A 20,356-nucleotide genomic window follows, 5' to 3' on the forward strand; every position below is an offset into this window, starting at 1 on the left:
GAGAGCATCATTATACACGCATCAAAAGGCGAACAACGAGCAATGTTGAATAAGTGATTGAAGGAAAAAGATATAAAAAGCAAGAAGGTTCAAAGGCGAAAAAACTTATACATAATGCCTAACACTCTTATTTATACTCATCGCAATAAATGCGATAGGAGGTTGACAGTGGAGAGAGAAATGAACGAACCAGCGAGAAGACGCCACGTCACGCGGGAAATTTGAAAAGGGGAAAAAGTGAACAGTCAGGTACAGTAACAGCCGGCATAAACGTCTCATCATCTGACCACGCGCCTGCAAACTGTCAAATCGTCCCTCTTCATGGTTATCCACACCAAAAAACTTAAAATATCTCCACCAAGCCCAAAAAATTCAGAAAATCCCCAAAGCATTTTTAAGTTCAAAATTTCACTCGCATAAAAGCTTCACGCGGAAGAAATAATGGACTGGGGGGATTTATAGAGGTAGGGTACCAAAAAGACCCAAATACCCTTAAGTATCACCCGCGGGTCATGTAAATCACCCGCGTAACTCAAGACAAAGGAAGAACAATATTACTTCCTAGGGACTATGTGCGGGGGGGATCTAGATGCCCTCAGGAGTCATCCGCAGGGTACTGTTTGCACCCGCAAGGATGGCCAGAAGACAACGTCATAAGATAACTGTGTTGCCCAATTTCATTCTAGAAGATTTACCAATATCATTTTTTGGAAAGCACGTGACACTTCATCCAATAGAAGAAGGACAGTTGGCCAGGTTGTTATAACCGTGCACATGGCCAGGTTTATCTCGTCCTATCATATACGGACACGTGTCCAGGTTGTTACAACCATGCACATGGGACGTATAGCTCAACCTATTACATGAGGACACGTGTTTAGGCGGTTACAAGGGCATATTCTAGAATGGGACAATTTGGCCAATAATATTCCCACATCCTTCGGCTATAAATACTTCACAATCTCCATGAGGTAACACATTAACTCACGACTATCTACTCAAAATACTTAAGTACTTTCTCTTTATCGGAATTGTACTTATTGTCATGCCGGAGGGTGGTTACGGGAAGACCCCCCCCCCCCTCTTGTCCTTCCCGTAACGAGCTCATGGTGGTTGTTTTGCAGGTTTCTGTCATTAGACTTTGGGAGATTGGACTCATATCGTTGATAGTATTGTACTTGACCCATACCTGTGAACTCATTAGATCTAGGACCCGTAAGGAGATTAGATCCATGTTTCTTTAAGTGTCTTTTATTTATTATTTTGTAAATTCTCGGATGTTACAGAACGGAAAGTGTAATGCACTCTTAAAACAAATATAAAATGTTTTTAAACATCTTTCACACAAGATCAAGATCGGTATTCACCACTTAAAATGATATACATTGATTAAAATAAGAAAAGGTATTACATATGTTCACATTTTTATGTTCTAACCTTCATTTCACTAGACTTTCTTAGCAGCCACAACATAACTGATCCAAAATATCAGCTACTGCACTAGTTTGTAATTGTAAGGAGGTGACTAACATTAACACAGAACTGTGGTTACATATTAGACTCATCATCTTGACCGGAACAAGGCCAACCTACCTACTAATCAAACTCCAGTATTGTTTATGTTTTCTAAAGATATAACCGCACCAGATCAATCGGAGACTTCACTGTGCGATCTGAAAATATACAACACCCACAAATGCAGGCACACAAGGTAAACTATACACCATGCTTTCCCCATTGGATTTCTTCTTAGAAACGCCCAGAAGATCGAGTCCAACTGTCTCACCAATGACCCCATAATCATAATATGTTTTTGCTCCCCCTTCTCTTGAAACCACACTCCCGATTCTATGTCATTCACTTTTGATGTTTTCATGCTCTCGTCCAATGATGTGACCCACCGAGTTCAGGTAGGATGGGGAATTAGACAGTGATGTGACCCACCGAGTTCAGGTCCAATGATGTGACACACCTAGTTCACTTTTGATGTTTTGTACAGAGCGATGGGGAATTAGACAGTGATGTGACCCACCGAGTTCAGGTAGGATGGTGTAGATGGAAAGCAGCCACAGGTATATTGTGCGACAAGAGTTTCCCGACTAAACTAAAGGGAAAATTCTATAGAGTGGCAGTTAGACCTGCAATGCTATATGGAACAGATTGTTGGGCCATCAAGAATGCACAAGTGCGGAAGATGGAGGTAGCAGAAATGAGAATGCTACGTTGGATGTGTGGGCACACAAGGCTAGACCGAATAAGAAACGTTGTGTTTCGCGAGAGATTAGGGGTGGCGAACATAGCAGACAAGATAAGAGAGTGGAGATTGAGATGGTTTGGACATGTAAAGAGAAGACAGACGACGAATCCTGTTAGATCCGTAGAAAACATTACTATAGAGGGGAGGAGGGGTAGAGGACGACCGAAATTAACTTGGGATGAGAGGATTAGGCATGATTTGATAGACCTAAACCTCTCCGAGGACATGGTTGAGGATAAGAATTCGTGGAGAAGTAGAATTAAAGTTAAGAATTTTTAGAGAGAATTGAATATCTTAGGGCTTAGACTTGACTTATTTAGGTCACATACCATAATGGTATTTCCCTTACATATATTATTATTATTATTATTATTATAATTATAATTATTATTAGCTTTTATATAGCTGTTAAACTGTGACCTTATTATTAATATTATTATAATTAGTAGTATTTTTATATAACTGTTAAACTTTGATTTCCTTTATTTTGCTTCATACTCATACACATGTACTTAGAGCCGAGGGTCTCTCTGGAAGCCACCTCTTTATTCCTTTGGATAGAGATACGGTGTGCCTACATCCCACCCTCCCCAGACCCTACCTATAGCTTTGCTGTCGGTGGAATTTTACTGGGTATGATTGATTGATTGATTGACATGCTCTCGTCCAATGACCTTGAAACTGCCTGTTTCAAATCAAATCAAATCAAATCAAATCAAATCAAATAAGCCATGTTATATAATATCATATTACCATGTTAAGCGACAGTTGGAATAATGATCATTATGTACCTCGATTCTGAACATTAGCATGGCTTTCTCTGATGATAAGGCCTCAACCTGCGCTTGTTTCTGAATCAAATGATCGGTGAGCTGGCTAAGCCTGCGCTTTAGTTCAACCTCTACTTCACTTGGATTTTCAATCTCCTTTCGGGTTTCTTGTATGGCCGTTTCAAGTGTCTTCGCCTGTGTACCATAAATGCATCTTCCTCAAATTCACATACCATACCATACACACACATACTATTATTAAAGCATATCTTAGTCAAAAGAAGCTGCTAATATTATTATTGAATACCAAATCATACAGATTATTAACAGTAGGAATGCAAACAAGCCGAGGCGCCACGCCACACTCGAGCTACTCGAGATCAGATCAATAAAAGACTCGAGCCGAGCCCGAAGGTTGTTTAGTTATCGAGCCCGAGCTCGAGCCTTGTTTAGGAAAATTGTGTAGGCTTGTCGAGCCTTGTGTATTTTTGAATTTTTTAACTCTTTTAGCTCATTTACTTTACATGAGCTTGAGCCTAGCTTAGGCTCGTTTAACGTTTTTCTCAAAGCATATGAAAATAAGTTGATATGTATATAAATTAACTAATCTATACTATATATAATACACCAAAGAAGGGTAAATTAAGACATTCATTTTTAAGTAATTTACAACACTTAAAGCATGAAGTACATGTGTAATTAAGGGTAAACTTGTCTTTTAAACACAATTCACTCAACTTACAAGTTTGCCCCCTCATCTTTAACCATATCATGTTTTTAGTTTCAACTTTAAACCAACTTCTCACCCACGATTTTTAAACGACAATAAGTTTTTCATACGTTAATATTTTTGTAAAAATGTTGCCCCATAAAAACGAGTATTTTATTCTCTTTAATTTGTATATAATATTATTATAATTTTTTTCAATTGAAAAAAAGATAATATGTTACTTATGGATGTTCAATGCCGGTTTTGATTGTTTTTAAACGAAAACTAAACCATTAAAAATTGACACCAAACTGTTATTAACGGTCTGGTTTAAGAGTTTAAGCTTTGATAATAAAAGTTGCTTAAAATGATTATTAATATAACTGTATCATCAATTCCAACTAAGTCAAAATATGATACTTGAAAGGATAAAGGAAGTAAAAAAACGACTGAAAGTAAACAACCCAGCCGTGAAACCAAGCCGATGACCAGTTTAAAGGTTTAAACCGAACCATGAACACTCATAATTGTTACGTGATTAATAGAGTCCGCGTTCAAAGACCCGCTGCATCGCGCGGGCACTCGTCTAGTAAATTAATAAACAAGCAGAACTCGATCTTGAAAAACAATTCACGAGCAGACCTCAGGCTTTAGAAAAAGAGCTCGCAACATGCTGAGCTCGAGCTCTTGTGGGTCAAAACGAGCTGAGCTTGAGCCTAGTCAAGCTCAGGCTCTGCTCGTTTTACCATTCAGATTACCTACAGACATAGTTATCAAATCGGCCGCTTAAGGCGCTTAAGCGCATTTATTGTGCGAAGCTCATTAAATGCGATTTCAATGAATCAATGCATCGATATTAAACGCGCCAACATGTTCTTGTTCTCAAATGGCAAGCATATTATTTATTAAATGGCATTTAACCCACCTCTTCCTATTCTCAAGTAAAAACTAAAACTCCCACTATTTAAGGGCTCCACTAGTTTATTATTTATTATTTAATGGGTGAATTTACAAATCTATCCTCGTGTGCAAGGCATTTAGCGAACAAACTTAACTGGTTTAGGGCCAAAGGACAAAACGTGATAAGGTTTTTAATCATAAAGGATGTTTTCTGGCATTTTTTCGCTAAAGGACATCCACTGAAAAATCATGTAAATATAAAGGACGAGTTTTGTCATTTTGTCTTTAATTTATATACGTTTTAATTCTTTTTTCCTATATTATTATTTATTTTTTTTATAAATAACACAATATATGTTGTTTAGTATTTAGTCATGTTTATCATAACTTGATATATAAAATAATAATAGTTATATAAGTATATATTAAATTTTAATATATATTTATATAACTATTATTATTCTATATATCAAATTATAATAAACATGACTAAATCATCATCATCATCATCATCGTACTCAGTATATCCCACCAATAGCAATGCTATGGTAGGGTCTGAGGAGGGTAAGATGTAGACAGCCTTACCTCGCTGCTTCCGGTGAGACCCCCGGCTCGATAGTAGTTTTGCATCAAGCCTTGGACATAAGGCACATAGCACTCAATCATCAGGACACCGGCTGATCGGTGCATGTGCCCTTGTCTTTCGGCTATCAACGCCACCACATGATGCCTGATTAACCTTAAAGATATTTCAAGAATGATGCCTGATAAACATGACTAAATACTATGAACTATTTCAAGAATGAATCTTTGTTTTCCTATGAAGATATTCTACTTCAGTTCAAATTTTGTATTTTTAATGTGCGCATTCTTTCTAAAATCGGGCGCTTTTTTTGCACTTTTATTCTGGGCGCTAGGCGAAGCCTCAACGCTTTCGAGCGCTTATCGCATGTGATAACTATGTCTACAATCTACAGACACAACAAAGCTAGGGCCTTAACTTTTATGTAAGCATATTCAAATAACTATTTCACAAATTTGTGTAAGATCTTATTTAATTACACGTCACCTTTTCTTGCAGTTTTCCAACTTTATCTGTCACGAAAGTATGCTCGGCCTCCATTATTTCATGCTTAAATTCAACTCCTCTTGAAGCTGTCAGCTACATCAAGTTTGAAACTTTGAATACTAGCAGCTAATTATGCATGAGATTTTATACTTCCAAAAAAAACTTACTTTATTTCCACTCTGGTCACTTTTCTTCTTTGAGGTTAGCTCTACATGAAAAGTTGAATTTACATAGAATTAATCACTTAAATTCATTCATATTTGCCATGCTCATTCGATTAGAAACGAGTCAAAACATTTGTACATTGATGATTGCTCACTCAAACAATAGCATCCTGGCTACTATTACTGAGAAACCTAACCCACTTTATTAGTGTTAGGTTAGAAGAGGCAAACAGGCTAAATGATATATTAGTAGTAATACATAACTATATAAGCACAGCATACATAGTGTGGTGGTTTTAAAGTATGTAAAGAAAACTTTAATGATAAGGAAGCTTAAAATGTGTACCTTCACGACTACCTTCCTTTAACTCAATCTGTCTATGAAGGTCTGCTACCCGCTTAACCTAATTGAGTACATAATGTGTCACAGAGAGAAAAAAAATTAACCATAAAGAGAGACGACAGACACACAGAAAGAGAGAGAGACATAACAATGATGATGACGAGGATGGTATGAAGGCTTTCTAAAGGTCAATATTCCAAGATATGGCCCATATAACATTTATTTAATATTTGCTAGATGATATAGATTCTAAACATTAGGCACTAACTTGGGCAATAGATTTGATTTTGAATTGTTTGCTAGTCTTATCTAAACTGAAATGGGCATACCTCTTCTTCTAGACTCCATTGTGCTGCAGCAAGTGACTTTGCAAGCTCCGCGTTTGTAGTCTACAAAATGGCAAACAATTTCATAAACATTCTGCATTTAAGTATGTCCAATCTGGCAAACATGAAACTACTACAAAAAGGATATAGAAAACACTGCGTTTCACTTTTTTTTGACATATTTTATGAAGACAAAATGGCAAAACTTGTCCTTTATGTTTACATGATTTTTCAGTGGATGTCCTTTAGCGAAAAAAATGTCAGAAAACATCCTTTATGATTAATAACCGTATCATGTTTTGTCCTTTGGCCCTAACCCAGTTAAGCCAGAAAACATCCTTTATGATTAAAAAGCTTATCCTTTATGATTAAAAACACTGCTGATGTTTATCAATACAAAATTACCTCAAGTTTAGCCAACTTCATTAGTGCTTCCATTCTTGTATTATTATGTTTTTGCTTCTCTAAATCAACAGCTTCCATAGTCTCCATCATTGTCATTTGCAGTTGCGAAGCCTGAAGCATAACAGAGATGAAAATTTACTAGTAACAAGCCAACACAATCCCTCAAAAACAAAATTTACCCTCCCAAAAAAATATAACCAATAAGACCCTAACTTTTTTAAGCATAACAAACGGAAACATACATATTACCATCAGTAATTTATCAAAAAGATAACATGTATTTAGTTCGAAACTGTACTATTGTACTTTTATAAGCATATGCTAATTTATCCTAGCATCTTTATTTAAGTTTTACTCTTTCTTCATAAGGGCAGAGAGCATATGAACAATTTACCAAGTTTATCTTATTATATAAACTTGGCTTAACAAATATGGTTCATATTAGTCAGTGGCACTTGTAATGTATATGCTTGTTTGAGTTTAATTCTCCAACTTTTATCAAGAGAATGAACAGATAACAGATTTACTACAACAGTATGATAACATTTGTTTATGCACTATTAACCAGTTATAATCGAACTCGTATCAAAATCAAACCTAGAATTGCCAACTTGTACGAACAGGCTTGATGGACCCCAATTCAGCAAATGACTACTAGCCGTAGGAGACGGGTCGGGTCTAACCCGGAGCTGGTCTCCAACACATGAAAATGGGTGATGGGAAGTTTCACCCACGTTCTCCACCACCAGCTATTTATTTTACATGTGTTTCTTTGCATTTTAATTACCGAGATTTATCTACTTGTACTTTAAGCTTCTTAGGTAGTAAGCAGTTTTATTTTCCCTGTTATTTAGGATCATGGGCCGGTTATCTATTTTCTGGCTTCTTTATGTACTCAATTATCAATGAATGAGAGGTGGTGATTTATGTTTAATTTTCTTCTACTCGGTTCTTTCCTTCGTGAGTGACCAGTAAAGACCATTGCTAGCACAAGTTGGCTCCTTGTGTGGTGATCTTTGGACTCTACTCAGACCTAAGGTGGTGTTTCTGTATCCTTAGGGTTGACTAGATTTGCTCTATCGAATCCTCGTGTGGTGAATTTATGTATCACGAGTATCCGTTAGTAGTCGACTTTCTTTGTTAGTATCACATTATTATCCGTTACTGGGCTGATTGCTATCATCTAGTATCAGAGCCTAGCTCGATTCCATTATTCCTATCAACTACAACTCTAATTTCAGTTCGTTGTTACCTACAATCATGGCCTACGAAAGAACTGTGGAAGATCAATTACGGGAGTTACAAGACCAGTTTCGTGAACTAACTGCCGCTATGCGACAACAGCGGGGTCGGCCTCGGGATCGAACACCCGCTCGTTACCGACCAGAAGATGAAGATGGTGACACTGACTACAATCCCTATGGTCGTCAACACCGAGACACCAATTACAACAACGACATCAAAGTTGACATACCCGAGTATGACGGGAAGCTTGATCCGGATACTTTTATTGAGTGGATGCGTACCGTAGAACGGGTCTTTGACTACAACAAACAACCGAAGACAAGAAGGTCAAGCTCGTAGCCCTAAAGCTGCGAAAATATGCTTCTACGTGATGGGAGAATGTGTTAAAAGGGAGCGATTGGGTAAAGAAAAGGTGAGAACTTGGTCCAAAATGAAGAAGCTACTGAAGCAAAAGTTTTTACCTGCTTATTACGTGCAAGACAACTTCTCCAGGCTTCATTCTCTGAAATAGGGATCACGGCCAGCCCAAAAGTATTCTCAAGACTTTGAGTATCTCATCATGATGTGTGGGTTAAATGAAGATGATCCACAAACTCTTGTAAGGTATTTAGGAGGTCTTGAACCCAGAATCGCACATGTTATAGAGCTGCAACCCTACTCTTCTTTGGCAGAATTGACAATGCTGTCTCATAAAGTTGACCAACAAGAGATGAGAGGAAAGGCTGAAGTGGATCGTGCTACTACTACTACCATACCCGCACCCAAACCTGCTGCTACGAAAGCCATAACACCGGAGGCACCTAATCCACATTCCAAAGTACCTCGGCGTTGTTTTAGATGTCAAGGATTAGGCCACTTAGCATCTGAGTGCCCTAACAAACGGGTTATTACTTTAGCAGAATTTGAGGCTGAAACCGGACCTAAGTATGACGAAGAATCAACTCCTCAATCAACAGTTGAAGAGGTGGTAGTGGGCCCTAATGAAGGTGAGAATTTGATGGTGCAACGGGTGTTAAGCGGGGCTGCAGTTCAAGGTGATAACATACGAGAGTTAATGTTTAGGACCTGTTGCACTGTAGAGAATAAAGTGTGTTCATTGGTTATTAATAGTGGTAGCTGCACTAATGTGGCATCTCAGTCCATGGTCATGAAGCTAAACCTACTGCACATCATCCTTCACCTTATGATACCCATCATGGAAAAGGTATTCGAGTTGCCAAACAAGTTCTGTTATCATTCACTATTGGGCAAAAATACAAAGATGAAATTTGGTGTGATATGTTACCCATGGACGCGTGTCACATTTTATTGGGTCGACCTTGGTTATTTGACAGGCGCGTCATGCATGACGGACACCAGAATACATACTCTCTTACCAAAGAGGGCAGAAAAATTACCTTGCTACCCCTATCACCCAATGGTCGTGATCAGCGAGCTCTCTCTTTGTTTCAGTTTGGCAGGTCCCCTCTATATGAGATTGATACTGACTCATCAAGTTTGAGGACAAACTTCTTCAAAGATTGAGAGGATGATGGATCCCAATTCAGCAAATGACTACTAGCCGTAGGAGACGGGTCGGGTCTAACCCGGAGCTGGTCTCCAACACATGAAAATGGGTGATGGGTCAAGTTTCACCCACGTTCTCCACAACCAGCTATTTATTTTACATGTGTTTCTTTGCATTTTAATTACCTAGATTTATCTACTTGTACTTTAAGCTTCTTAGGTAGTAAGCAGTTTTATTTTCCCCGTTATGTAGGATCATGGGCCGATTATCTATTTTCTGGTTTCTTTATGTACTCAATTATCAATGAATGAGAGGTGGTGATTTATGTTATAATTTTCTTCTACTCGGTTCTTTCCTTCGTGAGTGACCAGTAAAGACCATTGCTAGCACAAGTTGGCTCCTTGTGTGGTGATCTTTGGACTCTACTCAGACCTAAGGTGGTGTTTCTGTATCCTTAGGGTTGACTAGATTTGCCCTATCGAATCCTCGTGTGGTGAATTTATGTATCACGAGTATCCGTTAGCAAGGTTTAAAAAGGCGGAAACGAGCCTTGAGGCGTTTTCCGTCAGACTCTCGAGGCATAAGCCTCGAGGCGGACCGAGGCGTAAGCCTCAAAACATTATTAAAAAGTATTAAAACTATATATATAATTTATAAAAATCGTACTTTTACATAAAATAAACATTATGAATATTATAAAACCTTATTTAGTAATAAAACAAACATCATAAAATAGTTCAACCACTAATTTAATAGAAAACAAACATCATAAAGTAGTTTTTTGTTGTTGTTGTTGCTTGGTGTTGTGAAAGGAGGCACACCAATTAAACACTAACCATTACACAGTTAAGCGATGATGTTTTTTAAGTACACTAACAGTAAATGTTGGGCTGGCCCACTAATTAAGTCTACTAAGCACTAAATGGGTAAATAAAATGTCCAGAAAATAAATCATTTTTGGCATATTTCCGTATTTCACAACTTCTAGTGAGGCTTAAGCCTCAACGCCTCGCCTCGAAGCCTCACCGCCTCAAACCGCCTCGGAGCGCCTCACAAGGTCGAGGCGTAGGTTTTAGTAAACCCTATTGAGGCTAAGCCTTTTATGCGTTTTTCCACCGAGGCTGCTGAGGCGTAAGCCTCGAGGCGCGCCTCAGAAAGCCTTTTTAAACCATGTCCGTTAGTAGTCGACTTTCTTTGTTAGTATCATATTATTATCCGTTACCAAATGATAGCAATCTTTCTCTCCGTCTTCGTCACCAATTTAATTAACTGCTTACATGGAACCAATGAGGCCTTATCTTGTTGACCCAAATTTAGACCAAAATTCCTTTCGTAACTCAAACTTGTAATAACACCTTTCCATCCACAATCGATTATTACGTGCGGATTTGTGGGAATGGTTTCTTTCCTTTCATTGAGCCCAGCTGGTAATAACTCGTTGCTATCCCTTGACCCACGTGATTCTGATCCAACGAGGGTACAAAAATCGGTCTCGTATTGAAGGTTTTCCACTTTGATGGGAGTCCGCTAAGAACTCGTTTCACAAACAAGCAGTCATCTTCATCGGGACTAATATTGTCTTCATCATATTGAGGTCTCTCATCCGAATCAACCTGACTCGCCGTGTCTTCGTTAGGTGCCATGTCTTCATTTGGAAAGTCACCTTCATCATCGGTGATGACAACCTCATCGGAATCTGAAATTGGTTCCTCATATTCCTTTGGTTTTGCTTTGGAATAGTTCTCGGTAGTTTCATTAGCCAGAAGATGAGAATAATAACCTCTATGTGCCTGTGCGGCTTTCCCCTTTAACATCTACAGTTAAGTAAAGACATATTTAGGAAGTTTTCTTCTCGGCTTCTCCGCTCGGAACTCAGCATGTTCATTCCAGAGAATTTTACGTTTGAGTACCTTTAACTGGTCTTCCATACACTCCAATTGTTGTTTCCACTCTTGGTTTTCTCGAACTAGGGCATCAACTCTGGTCCACAAATCGTGTTGGTTGTTCTTCCTTGCATCCATATAAACCGATATGTAGGGATTTTTTTTTTTTTTTTGCTTTTTTTTGACATATTGTAGAATAGCGAATTGGGATGAAACAAGATGGAAAGAGTCGAAACGGATCGCTTCGGCTCTGATACCAAATGATAGCAAAATCACCGGTAACGAATAGAAATTTGAAATGATAAATAAAACGGATAGAACCACGGATCGTTTTCGGATACAAACACACCACCGAACAAAACCGAAGGGCGTCTAACACGCGTTTAGGATACATAAATCACCACCTAAACTTGTGATTAGATTCCAAAGATCACCATTCAAGTTGCCACACTTGAACTAGCATTGGAGAATCAACTTTACTCAAAATCCATTGAGATAAAATTAACACACAATATTTTAATTAAACATGAACTGCCTTCTTCATTGAATACGAACACTTACATAGGAGAAAAATTAATAAAATAGGAACTGCTTCTAAACATGAGTAACTAACTAATAGCACTACTTACCAATTAAAAGAAATTATAAAATACATTAAATTAAACGTAGAAATAAGATTGCAAAAATTAAAAGTAAATATTAAAATGTGGCTCCATTAGTTGATGGTTCGGATCATGGTGTGGGTCTTCAGGTACGTACGTATGCAGGTAAACATTCGATCTAATTAACTCATTTTACAAACCAAACCTGATGTATATCAAGGCTGGCCATTTTTTTATCAGCTGAGTGTCTTTAGACAGTCATCATCATCATCATCATCATCGTACTCAGTATATCCCACCAATAGCAATGCTATGGTAGGGTCTGAGGAGGGTAAGATGTAGACAGCCTTACCTCTATCCCATAGGGATAGAGAGGCTGCTTCCGGTGAGACCCCCGGCTCGATAGTAGTTTTGAATCAAGCCTTGGACATAAGACACATAACACTCAATCATCGGGACACTGGCTGATTGGTGCATGTGCCCTTGTCTTTCGGCTATCAACGCCACCACATGATGCCTGATTAACCTTCCGCCACTTTTAACGTTATTTTCACGTGATTAGTAAAATAACGTCAAAATTAGTGCAATTTTACTTTTGCCCACCCAAGGGTTCACACATATATACATTATATGTGCGCACCGCAAGCAGGGCGTTGTCTTTAGACAGTCATGAGCATAATGTGTATTTTTGATTGGTAGGGTATTTTTGAAAGCATTTTATTAGATTTGAGAGGGTATTTTCGTCGTTATGTAAAATTTAAAGAAAGGGTTATATGCATTTTGTTTTGGGTTGGGTATATGCGCAGTTAGTGAAGTTTACAAGAGGATATGCAATTATCCCATAATAATAAATTTGCATTAGATGACAGGCCGTAAAAGATTCACACTTTGAACTATTGACATATCGTAATTCCTGTATTTAAGTTTTACTCTTTCTTCATAAGGACAGAGACAAAACTATTTCTTAGTTTATCTAGAACTAAAAATTTATCTGCTTGCAACCATATACATGTGAATCAAGCAATACACAAAATCATGAATAAGTGCAGAGACACAAATATATAACATAATAAACAGAAAACTACCTCATGTGCTTGTTGTTTAGCCCTTTCATCAATAATTTTCTCTAAGCTTTGTTTCTCCCCTTCCAACCTCGCAACAATATTTTCCCGATCTTTAATGGCTTCAATGGCTTTAGCAGCAGCTTTCTCAGCAAGAAGTTTCTCCCTCCTCTTCCTCCTCTCTTCCCGTCCACGCTCACGCTCACGCTCACTCTCAGAATCAGAATCAGAATCAGAACTTGAATCCGAATCCGACTCCAAGTTCATCTCACCATCACTTGCGGACAGGGATTCCGTCTTGTTAGACGAACTAGGCATCGCTGGCAGCACAGTGGTATCGGACATAGGTTGGTCATTCTTCACTTGATTCAAATCAGGACGATCAGCCGATGGCATTGGACGCCTGTATCTATCAGTTGCATCCTTCACTTCCATTTCACTAGTCACACTTTCCACAGCAACACCTCGCACTCCAACAACATCAGTAGTCACTACTTTATCATCGGATCTCTTATTATTGACAATCGGTTTAGCTAAGAAATTGGGCAGCTGTCTCTTGGCGGAGAGCCTATTTATGGGGTTAGTAGGTGCACTAAGCAGTTGAGTCCAATCAGCATCAGTAGTTAAAGTAGAGCTAGGGTTTACATTACTAATAATAGTATGGGGAGTAAGGACATTTTTAGCAACATAATCTTCTGTGTGCGGTGGTTTCTTGGTCTTGAGCTGCTGGTGTTTCAATTGAGTGGATTTGCAGCAGCAGCAGCGTGATTGAAATCATCATCGGCGGATGGCGATGGCGATGACTCGTTTTTGCCAAGGGATTCGGCGGGTCAATCTGAACCAACAAATTGATTAGGTTAAATAAATTTGTATTATTTGCATAGACAGACAGAGAGAGAATGAAATGAATGAATGATTCAGTCTTGCCTGCTGAAGAAGAGTCTCGGCGACTTTGAGTTTCGAAGAGATCCAGCCGGACATTATTATTGTTGAATCTCACCCCAGATCAGATCAACAATGGAAAATTATCATTATCATTACAATTATAAATTATCTGGTCGGCCGGTGGAGTGAGAGGAAGAGATATTACAAAAACTGCATTTCTCATTAATGAATCTACCTATACTTGTACAAATGTCATGTTATTATTGGTATATCAATATATTTTTATATATACTAAGTCTTCTTGAATTTCTTGGTAATTAAATAATTTTAAAATAAATAATATTATTTTATTAACACTCTATTTAATTCATATATTAATGTTAATGATTATGATATCTACCTATCATTAATTAGTAAGTTATTACGTGAAATGTTTTGCTTTAAAATATCAATGTATTAAAATATAGGTTTAACATTTTAAAAAAAAAAATTATATCTATTTAAAAATATAACAACTTTTCAACCTTCCTTTAATATGACTTAAATCTCAGACCAATTTCCTTTACAAATGATATATTTATAAAAACGTTATATTTTGCATAAAGTTTATCCTTTCACGTGTTTCTAATTTTGATGCCAATAACTAACAAATTCAAAAAGATCTTATATATTATTAAAATGCATTTCTAGCTTTGATGCCTATAAATTGTTTGTTGAAATATTTTTGGTATTCAATTTAGTGTATGTTATGTACTGTTTGATATTACTTAATTATTATATAAAATGAAAAACATTATTGTTTTTCGTCTTACCAATTACAAACTATATATGTGTACACATGCATGTGTACGTGAATATAACAATGATTGGATTTTGAGCACATCAATTTATCAGTTACAAGTATAATATGATTTTATTAATTTGTTACAATTTAATTAACAATTTACATCAAAATATGATGCAAACTATTTATTTACACAAAGTTGTAAATACCATTATTAGCACGTACTAATTATTATTTATTAATAATTATAATTAGTAATAACAAATAAAATCAATTCTATGTCAACTACATTTGAATATCAATTGATTAAGCAGTCTTTTTAATTTAAAAACGTTATTTTCAATTATTCGTTTATAATTATTATATATAACTTTATTTTAGGAATCGTCTAAATAAAGGTTTTTGATTTTTTTTTGGCTTAAATTTTAAAACAGGTCTATCAAATACGTATATTTTTTTGCTATAACTGAATGGCAAACTTATTTTAAATAAAATCTTAATTTTCGGCTATAAATAATGGTCAACTTATTTTTAAAAATACATGGAGCTTTGCCTATTGATATACGTCTATTTATACATCTTGAATCCCTTGTAAAGTTATGTTTATTTAATGTTTTAAGTTCGTTTAAGTTCGAGTTTGGTTTATCTTTTATTATTTAAGGTTTTGAGTCAATTTTATATATTTATCGTGTTTTAACTCTTTTGGTATCTTGCATGATTAAACTTAATTCTTTCTATCATTTCATGCGGAGCTTATGTTCGTTTTGTTCGTCAAACGGTTACGTGATTGCTTCACTAATGTTTTGTTATGTTTTCATATATATGGTGGCTTGAAGAAGAAAGGGAAGCAAGTTCTAGAAGATTCTTTTCGTTACTTGGAGTTCAAGAATGAATATTATCAAGATTTAACAAGAATAATCAAGAAATAATAAAAAAATCCGGATCTCCTAAAAAAGCAAGCCGCGCCGCGCTAAGGCAGAAGGCAATATGCCTTCGCGGGGCGCCTAGGCCTTCTGGTCAGCCATATTTGCAAGTCCAAGCCCGTTACTCGCTTATATAAACATCTCTTGCAAACCTAGCCGAGTTAAGCATTCTTGGAGCCGATTTTCCAAGGTTTTGTGAAGGTTTTGAGGTTAGGAATCAAGGAGGATCATCAAGCTTTCATCCGGGTGTTCAAGGATCAATCGCAAAGGGTTTTATCGCTCTAATTTTTGTTCCTTGTTCATTATTTATCATGTATTTCCTCTTTGTTTTTAATACTTGTTTAGCATTGTTTTCAATAATGATTCTAGGCTAGACTTCATGTCTACCTAGGTTTGATGAACATGTTTGAGACTTGATTCTTGCTTTGGACAATTGTTTGATTATGGTGTCGTTATATTAATAGTAAAGACTTGATTTTGCTTTCATGATGCATATGAATGTTTGTTATCTTGATTGATTATTAATCATGGCTTCACATAGATCTTATATCTCTTGATTGTGTTCTTTAGATTTAGGGTTTATGTTTAATCATTACTTGGTGTTTTGATTATTGTGATTGAATGGGCCCATTAGATCATAGAAGCTAGTTGATAGTTGGTTAGGGTTTTGAATGTACTGCTAAATTCCAATAGCTGTGAGGTGAGGAGTTGTTCATGTGTCTTGGTCAATTGCATGCTAGGATAGTAGTGACAATATTATTGCTTATTGTGTTGATCCATGTTCATGATGTCATGTTAAGTCTATCAAGTTATCTAGGGTTTAGTGTTTCGTGAGATTGCTTGCCTAAGATACTATTAATTAACCCTATTTGATAACCGTGAGGAAATCAATATAACTGATTGCTTAATAATCTAATAATCATTCTTTGGGATGTCGTTTGATTCAGTCAAGGGTCCTTTAGGGTTTGTTAGATGAATACGTTTAGAAATCAGTTTCCATAATCATGTTATTTGTCCATTGCTTGATGATTGTTGATGCATGGGATTCTTACCTAGGTAGATTCCTTCTCTGATTGGTTTCGATCTTGTGTTTAATTGCTTATTTATCGTTTACTTGTTTATTTAATTTCTTAGTTTAATATTAGTTTTAAAAACCCCCTTTAAACATTAATAATAAATAGTCGTGTCGTAAGTCGAGTCTAATTAGCTAATTAACGTAATTTATAGAGTCCTGTGGGTTCGATATTCCGGACTTACTTAGCTTTAGTACAATTGATCGGTTCACTTGCTGGTGTTTTGTGTAGTTGAGTCTTAAGTCTAGTTTTTATTACTTGTTTAGTTTAGTTAATATTTAATTGACTGTTTCCACCACATCACCTATTATAAAACGATCAACCTTTTTTTTTATGAAAGAATAAATTTTGCTATAATTAAATGGTCAATTTATCTAAATATACTATTAAAGCAATATGCTTTTTAAACAAATGACATTTATCTACTGGCTAATCACTATAGTTTTCATACATACTAAGTCTTCTTAAATTTTCTTGGTAATTAAATTATTCAAAAGTAAACAATATTATTTAAATGTAAATAATTCAATTCATATATTAATGTTAATGGTTGTGATATTCAATGAAATAGTAACTCATGGTGTCTTTAGTCAACCACATTGATTACTATGTATCAAAAATTAAGGCACAAGCATTGTATGGAATTAGAGAGAAATAAACATATTTCTGTTTTAAAAAGTTCAAACAACTTTAAATATTCAAATACTTAATATATTCAATTTTTGAATTCGTTAGTCAACTGGGTATTGCCTATATAAAAATAACGCACAAAATACGTATCCAATTATACTAATAGACTTATTTCCATTGTTAATAAATACAACCACATTCCATTAAAATGTCACAATTTAGTAAAGTTCATATAAAAACCAATTCAAATAAACTAATTTTGGTGTTTCATAATATGACTATTAAGAGGTTAATATTATTTAACAACATATTTTTTATTCATTAATTCATCGTAATCTACCTATACTATTAAAAAAATTGAGATTAGGTCCACATGACATATTCCTATTGGTCATTTTCAATTCATTCCACTTATATCAACAACTTCTCTATTTTTCTTCACAATAAAATAATTCTAAAACAAAATATTTTTTAAAAAAACCATTCAATGCATCCATCCTATACCCCCCGAACTCGTTTACCATTCATGTTTTAAGAATATGGATTCATTGGAAATATTTAAATTTATCATTAAATGTAGATTTGTATTTATCATTTTGGTCAAATTTTAAATAATATTAACTCACTCAACCATTTAATAAATCAAAGAGTGGATTTTGTTAACGGGTCTAAATTATTGATTACTTATTAGATGTTTATTTTATATGTGTAAATGTTTAATAAAGTTGTTGAACCATATTCTGTTAACCTATAAAACGTTAATTTACGTAACGGTTAATTAACGTGTCTAAATTAAAGTTAGAATACATATAGATATATTAATTCTACATTAGAGTCCCTTCGAAATTAAAGTCATTTCATTTTTCCATTTTTGAAAGTGTACAAAACTAAAAAAGTTAGATTTGACTTTCAAATTATGGCAATACGACTCAATCGATGTTTAATTTGTGATTTTTTAATCACTTAAAATCACTTTAATATTATGTTAATTTGGTAAAACAAATCACACCTTAACTTATTCCATATAGTTTTTGTACAAGAAAGACATAATTTTTGGTAAATAAATAGCTTAGTCTTCCCCTAACATAAGTAAACTTAAACACTATATATTCAATACATTTTCTTGAGTTGCATTTGACACACTATATATTAAAACACAATATGTCAATATTCATACTTGGTTGCTTATGAAGTTTGAGATGCAAGATTTTGAAGTTCTTCATGACGTTTTAAGTTAACCAATATTATATTTTTGTGGTAGACAAAGGTATGTGTGTTTATTTATTTTTGAAGTTAAATCCTTTGTTAAATAAATATAATCATGCGTCATCCTATATACGTTTTTATTGTCAACGTGTTTAGTGTTTCCTATTTGTTGGTATGAAAGCCTTATTATATTTTATTTTAGATGTCTTCAAGATCCATGAAATGTAGTGTTTTTGAGTCCTCCTCTTCCAATAAGAGAAATAATATAAATGGTTAGTCATTTTAATATATTTTTTTACTCTCTAAATGTTATATTATATTTTTTATGTTTTGAAAGCGTGCATAGTCAACGGAAAGAGAACCATTGAGTATCATATCCAACGGTAATATTTTAAAATGACTATTCATTAATACGTTTTCATATATTTATATTTTATTTATTATTTTGTTGGATTCAATTATAATATTTACACCAAGTTATGAGATATACTATAAATGTTAACTTTAAGTAAATATATTTTTTTGCTAGGCGCTATATATTTTACAAAATTGAACATATACCCAAAAATGTAGATACTCAGTTTAACATATTACTATGTTAAAAACGTATACTTTTATTAACAACAAAAAATTATGTCGAAATGATTACAAATTGGAATGATAATAATTAAGATTGTTATTTTGTATATTTCCGTTTTATTTTTATATGTTTCCTTTTTAACAACCAAATACCTTTATAATTACATTAACATATTACATAACCATTTTTTTAATATTTTACAAAATCTAACATACGTTAGTATAGACAATAATTTATTTTTGAAATATGTTAAGTTTAATAAACTTTTTGCTTATTTTATTCTAATAACAATTAACTATGCAGTTGCTTGTCCAATCACATCATTTAATGTTAATCGATTAGACGTTGGAGAAGAAAATGAACCGCCAACTACTAAACAAGGTTCTATATGTACAAACTCAAATAACACATGTTACTTTTTTCTATTCATTTAATTTTTGGATAAAGTACATGTATTCACACTTTATTTCATAGGTTATACCAAATATTTTTATAGCCATTCTTCTGTTTTTATATTTAATAGTTGTCACGATAAATACCAAAGAAGCAATTGCATAGGGAATTTCACGAGTGAAGAGTAGAGACGGTGTTAAAATGCTTATATTAGATAAAGACGGTAAAGTTACAAACAAAACTACATATGTGGTTTATAAGGAACTATTTAGTAGTTAGTGAATTTTTTCATTTTGAACTTTGGATTATCTATCGAATAATTGTATAAAGGATGTTAATTTCGTTGAAAGTTATGTTTGATAATCAATTTTTTTTACCGATATTATTAACAACTAAATATCATGTACCCATCCCAACTATATGACAACCTATTTTATAATTTTATATTAACTGCGGTTTTTACTTGATTTATAAATTTCCACCCGTTTCGTACACGGGTCAATAGCCTAGTTATATAATATTTGTTAATAAATTTATTTTTACTTACAACTAATTCAACAAATATTATAAAATAAATATAGACAAACAAAGTTTCTTTAAATTTACAAAAAAAAAAACAAAAACAAAAAAACAAAACACTA

At 34.7% G+C, this 20,356-nt stretch overlaps 1 protein-coding gene across 1 annotated transcript; it reads right to left on the bottom strand.

Moving 5' to 3' along the window:
* Positions 1–2,858: 2,858 nt before the first annotated feature.
* Positions 2,859–14,222, bottom strand: LOC143571458 (golgin candidate 2-like). The gene is made up of 10 exons (XM_077056875.1): positions 14,169–14,222; positions 13,994–14,076; positions 13,266–13,890; positions 6,944–7,054; positions 6,542–6,601; positions 6,216–6,273; positions 5,873–5,913; positions 5,706–5,798; positions 3,049–3,222; positions 2,859–2,942 (listed from the first exon to the last, which is right to left on the bottom strand). The coding sequence occupies exons 1-10, from the start codon at positions 14,220–14,222 to the stop codon at positions 2,859–2,861; spliced, it is 1,383 nt and encodes a 460-aa protein (XP_076912990.1).
* Positions 14,223–20,356: the final 6,134 nt, after the last annotated feature.

The sequence above is a fragment of the Bidens hawaiensis genome, unplaced genomic scaffold, assembly GCF_021521415.1.
Source record: "Bidens hawaiensis isolate Kalapana, Puna unplaced genomic scaffold, B.hawaiensis_p1.1 tig00025379_1, whole genome shotgun sequence".
In the NCBI taxonomy this organism is placed as follows: Eukaryota; Viridiplantae; Streptophyta; class Magnoliopsida; order Asterales; family Asteraceae; genus Bidens; species Bidens hawaiensis.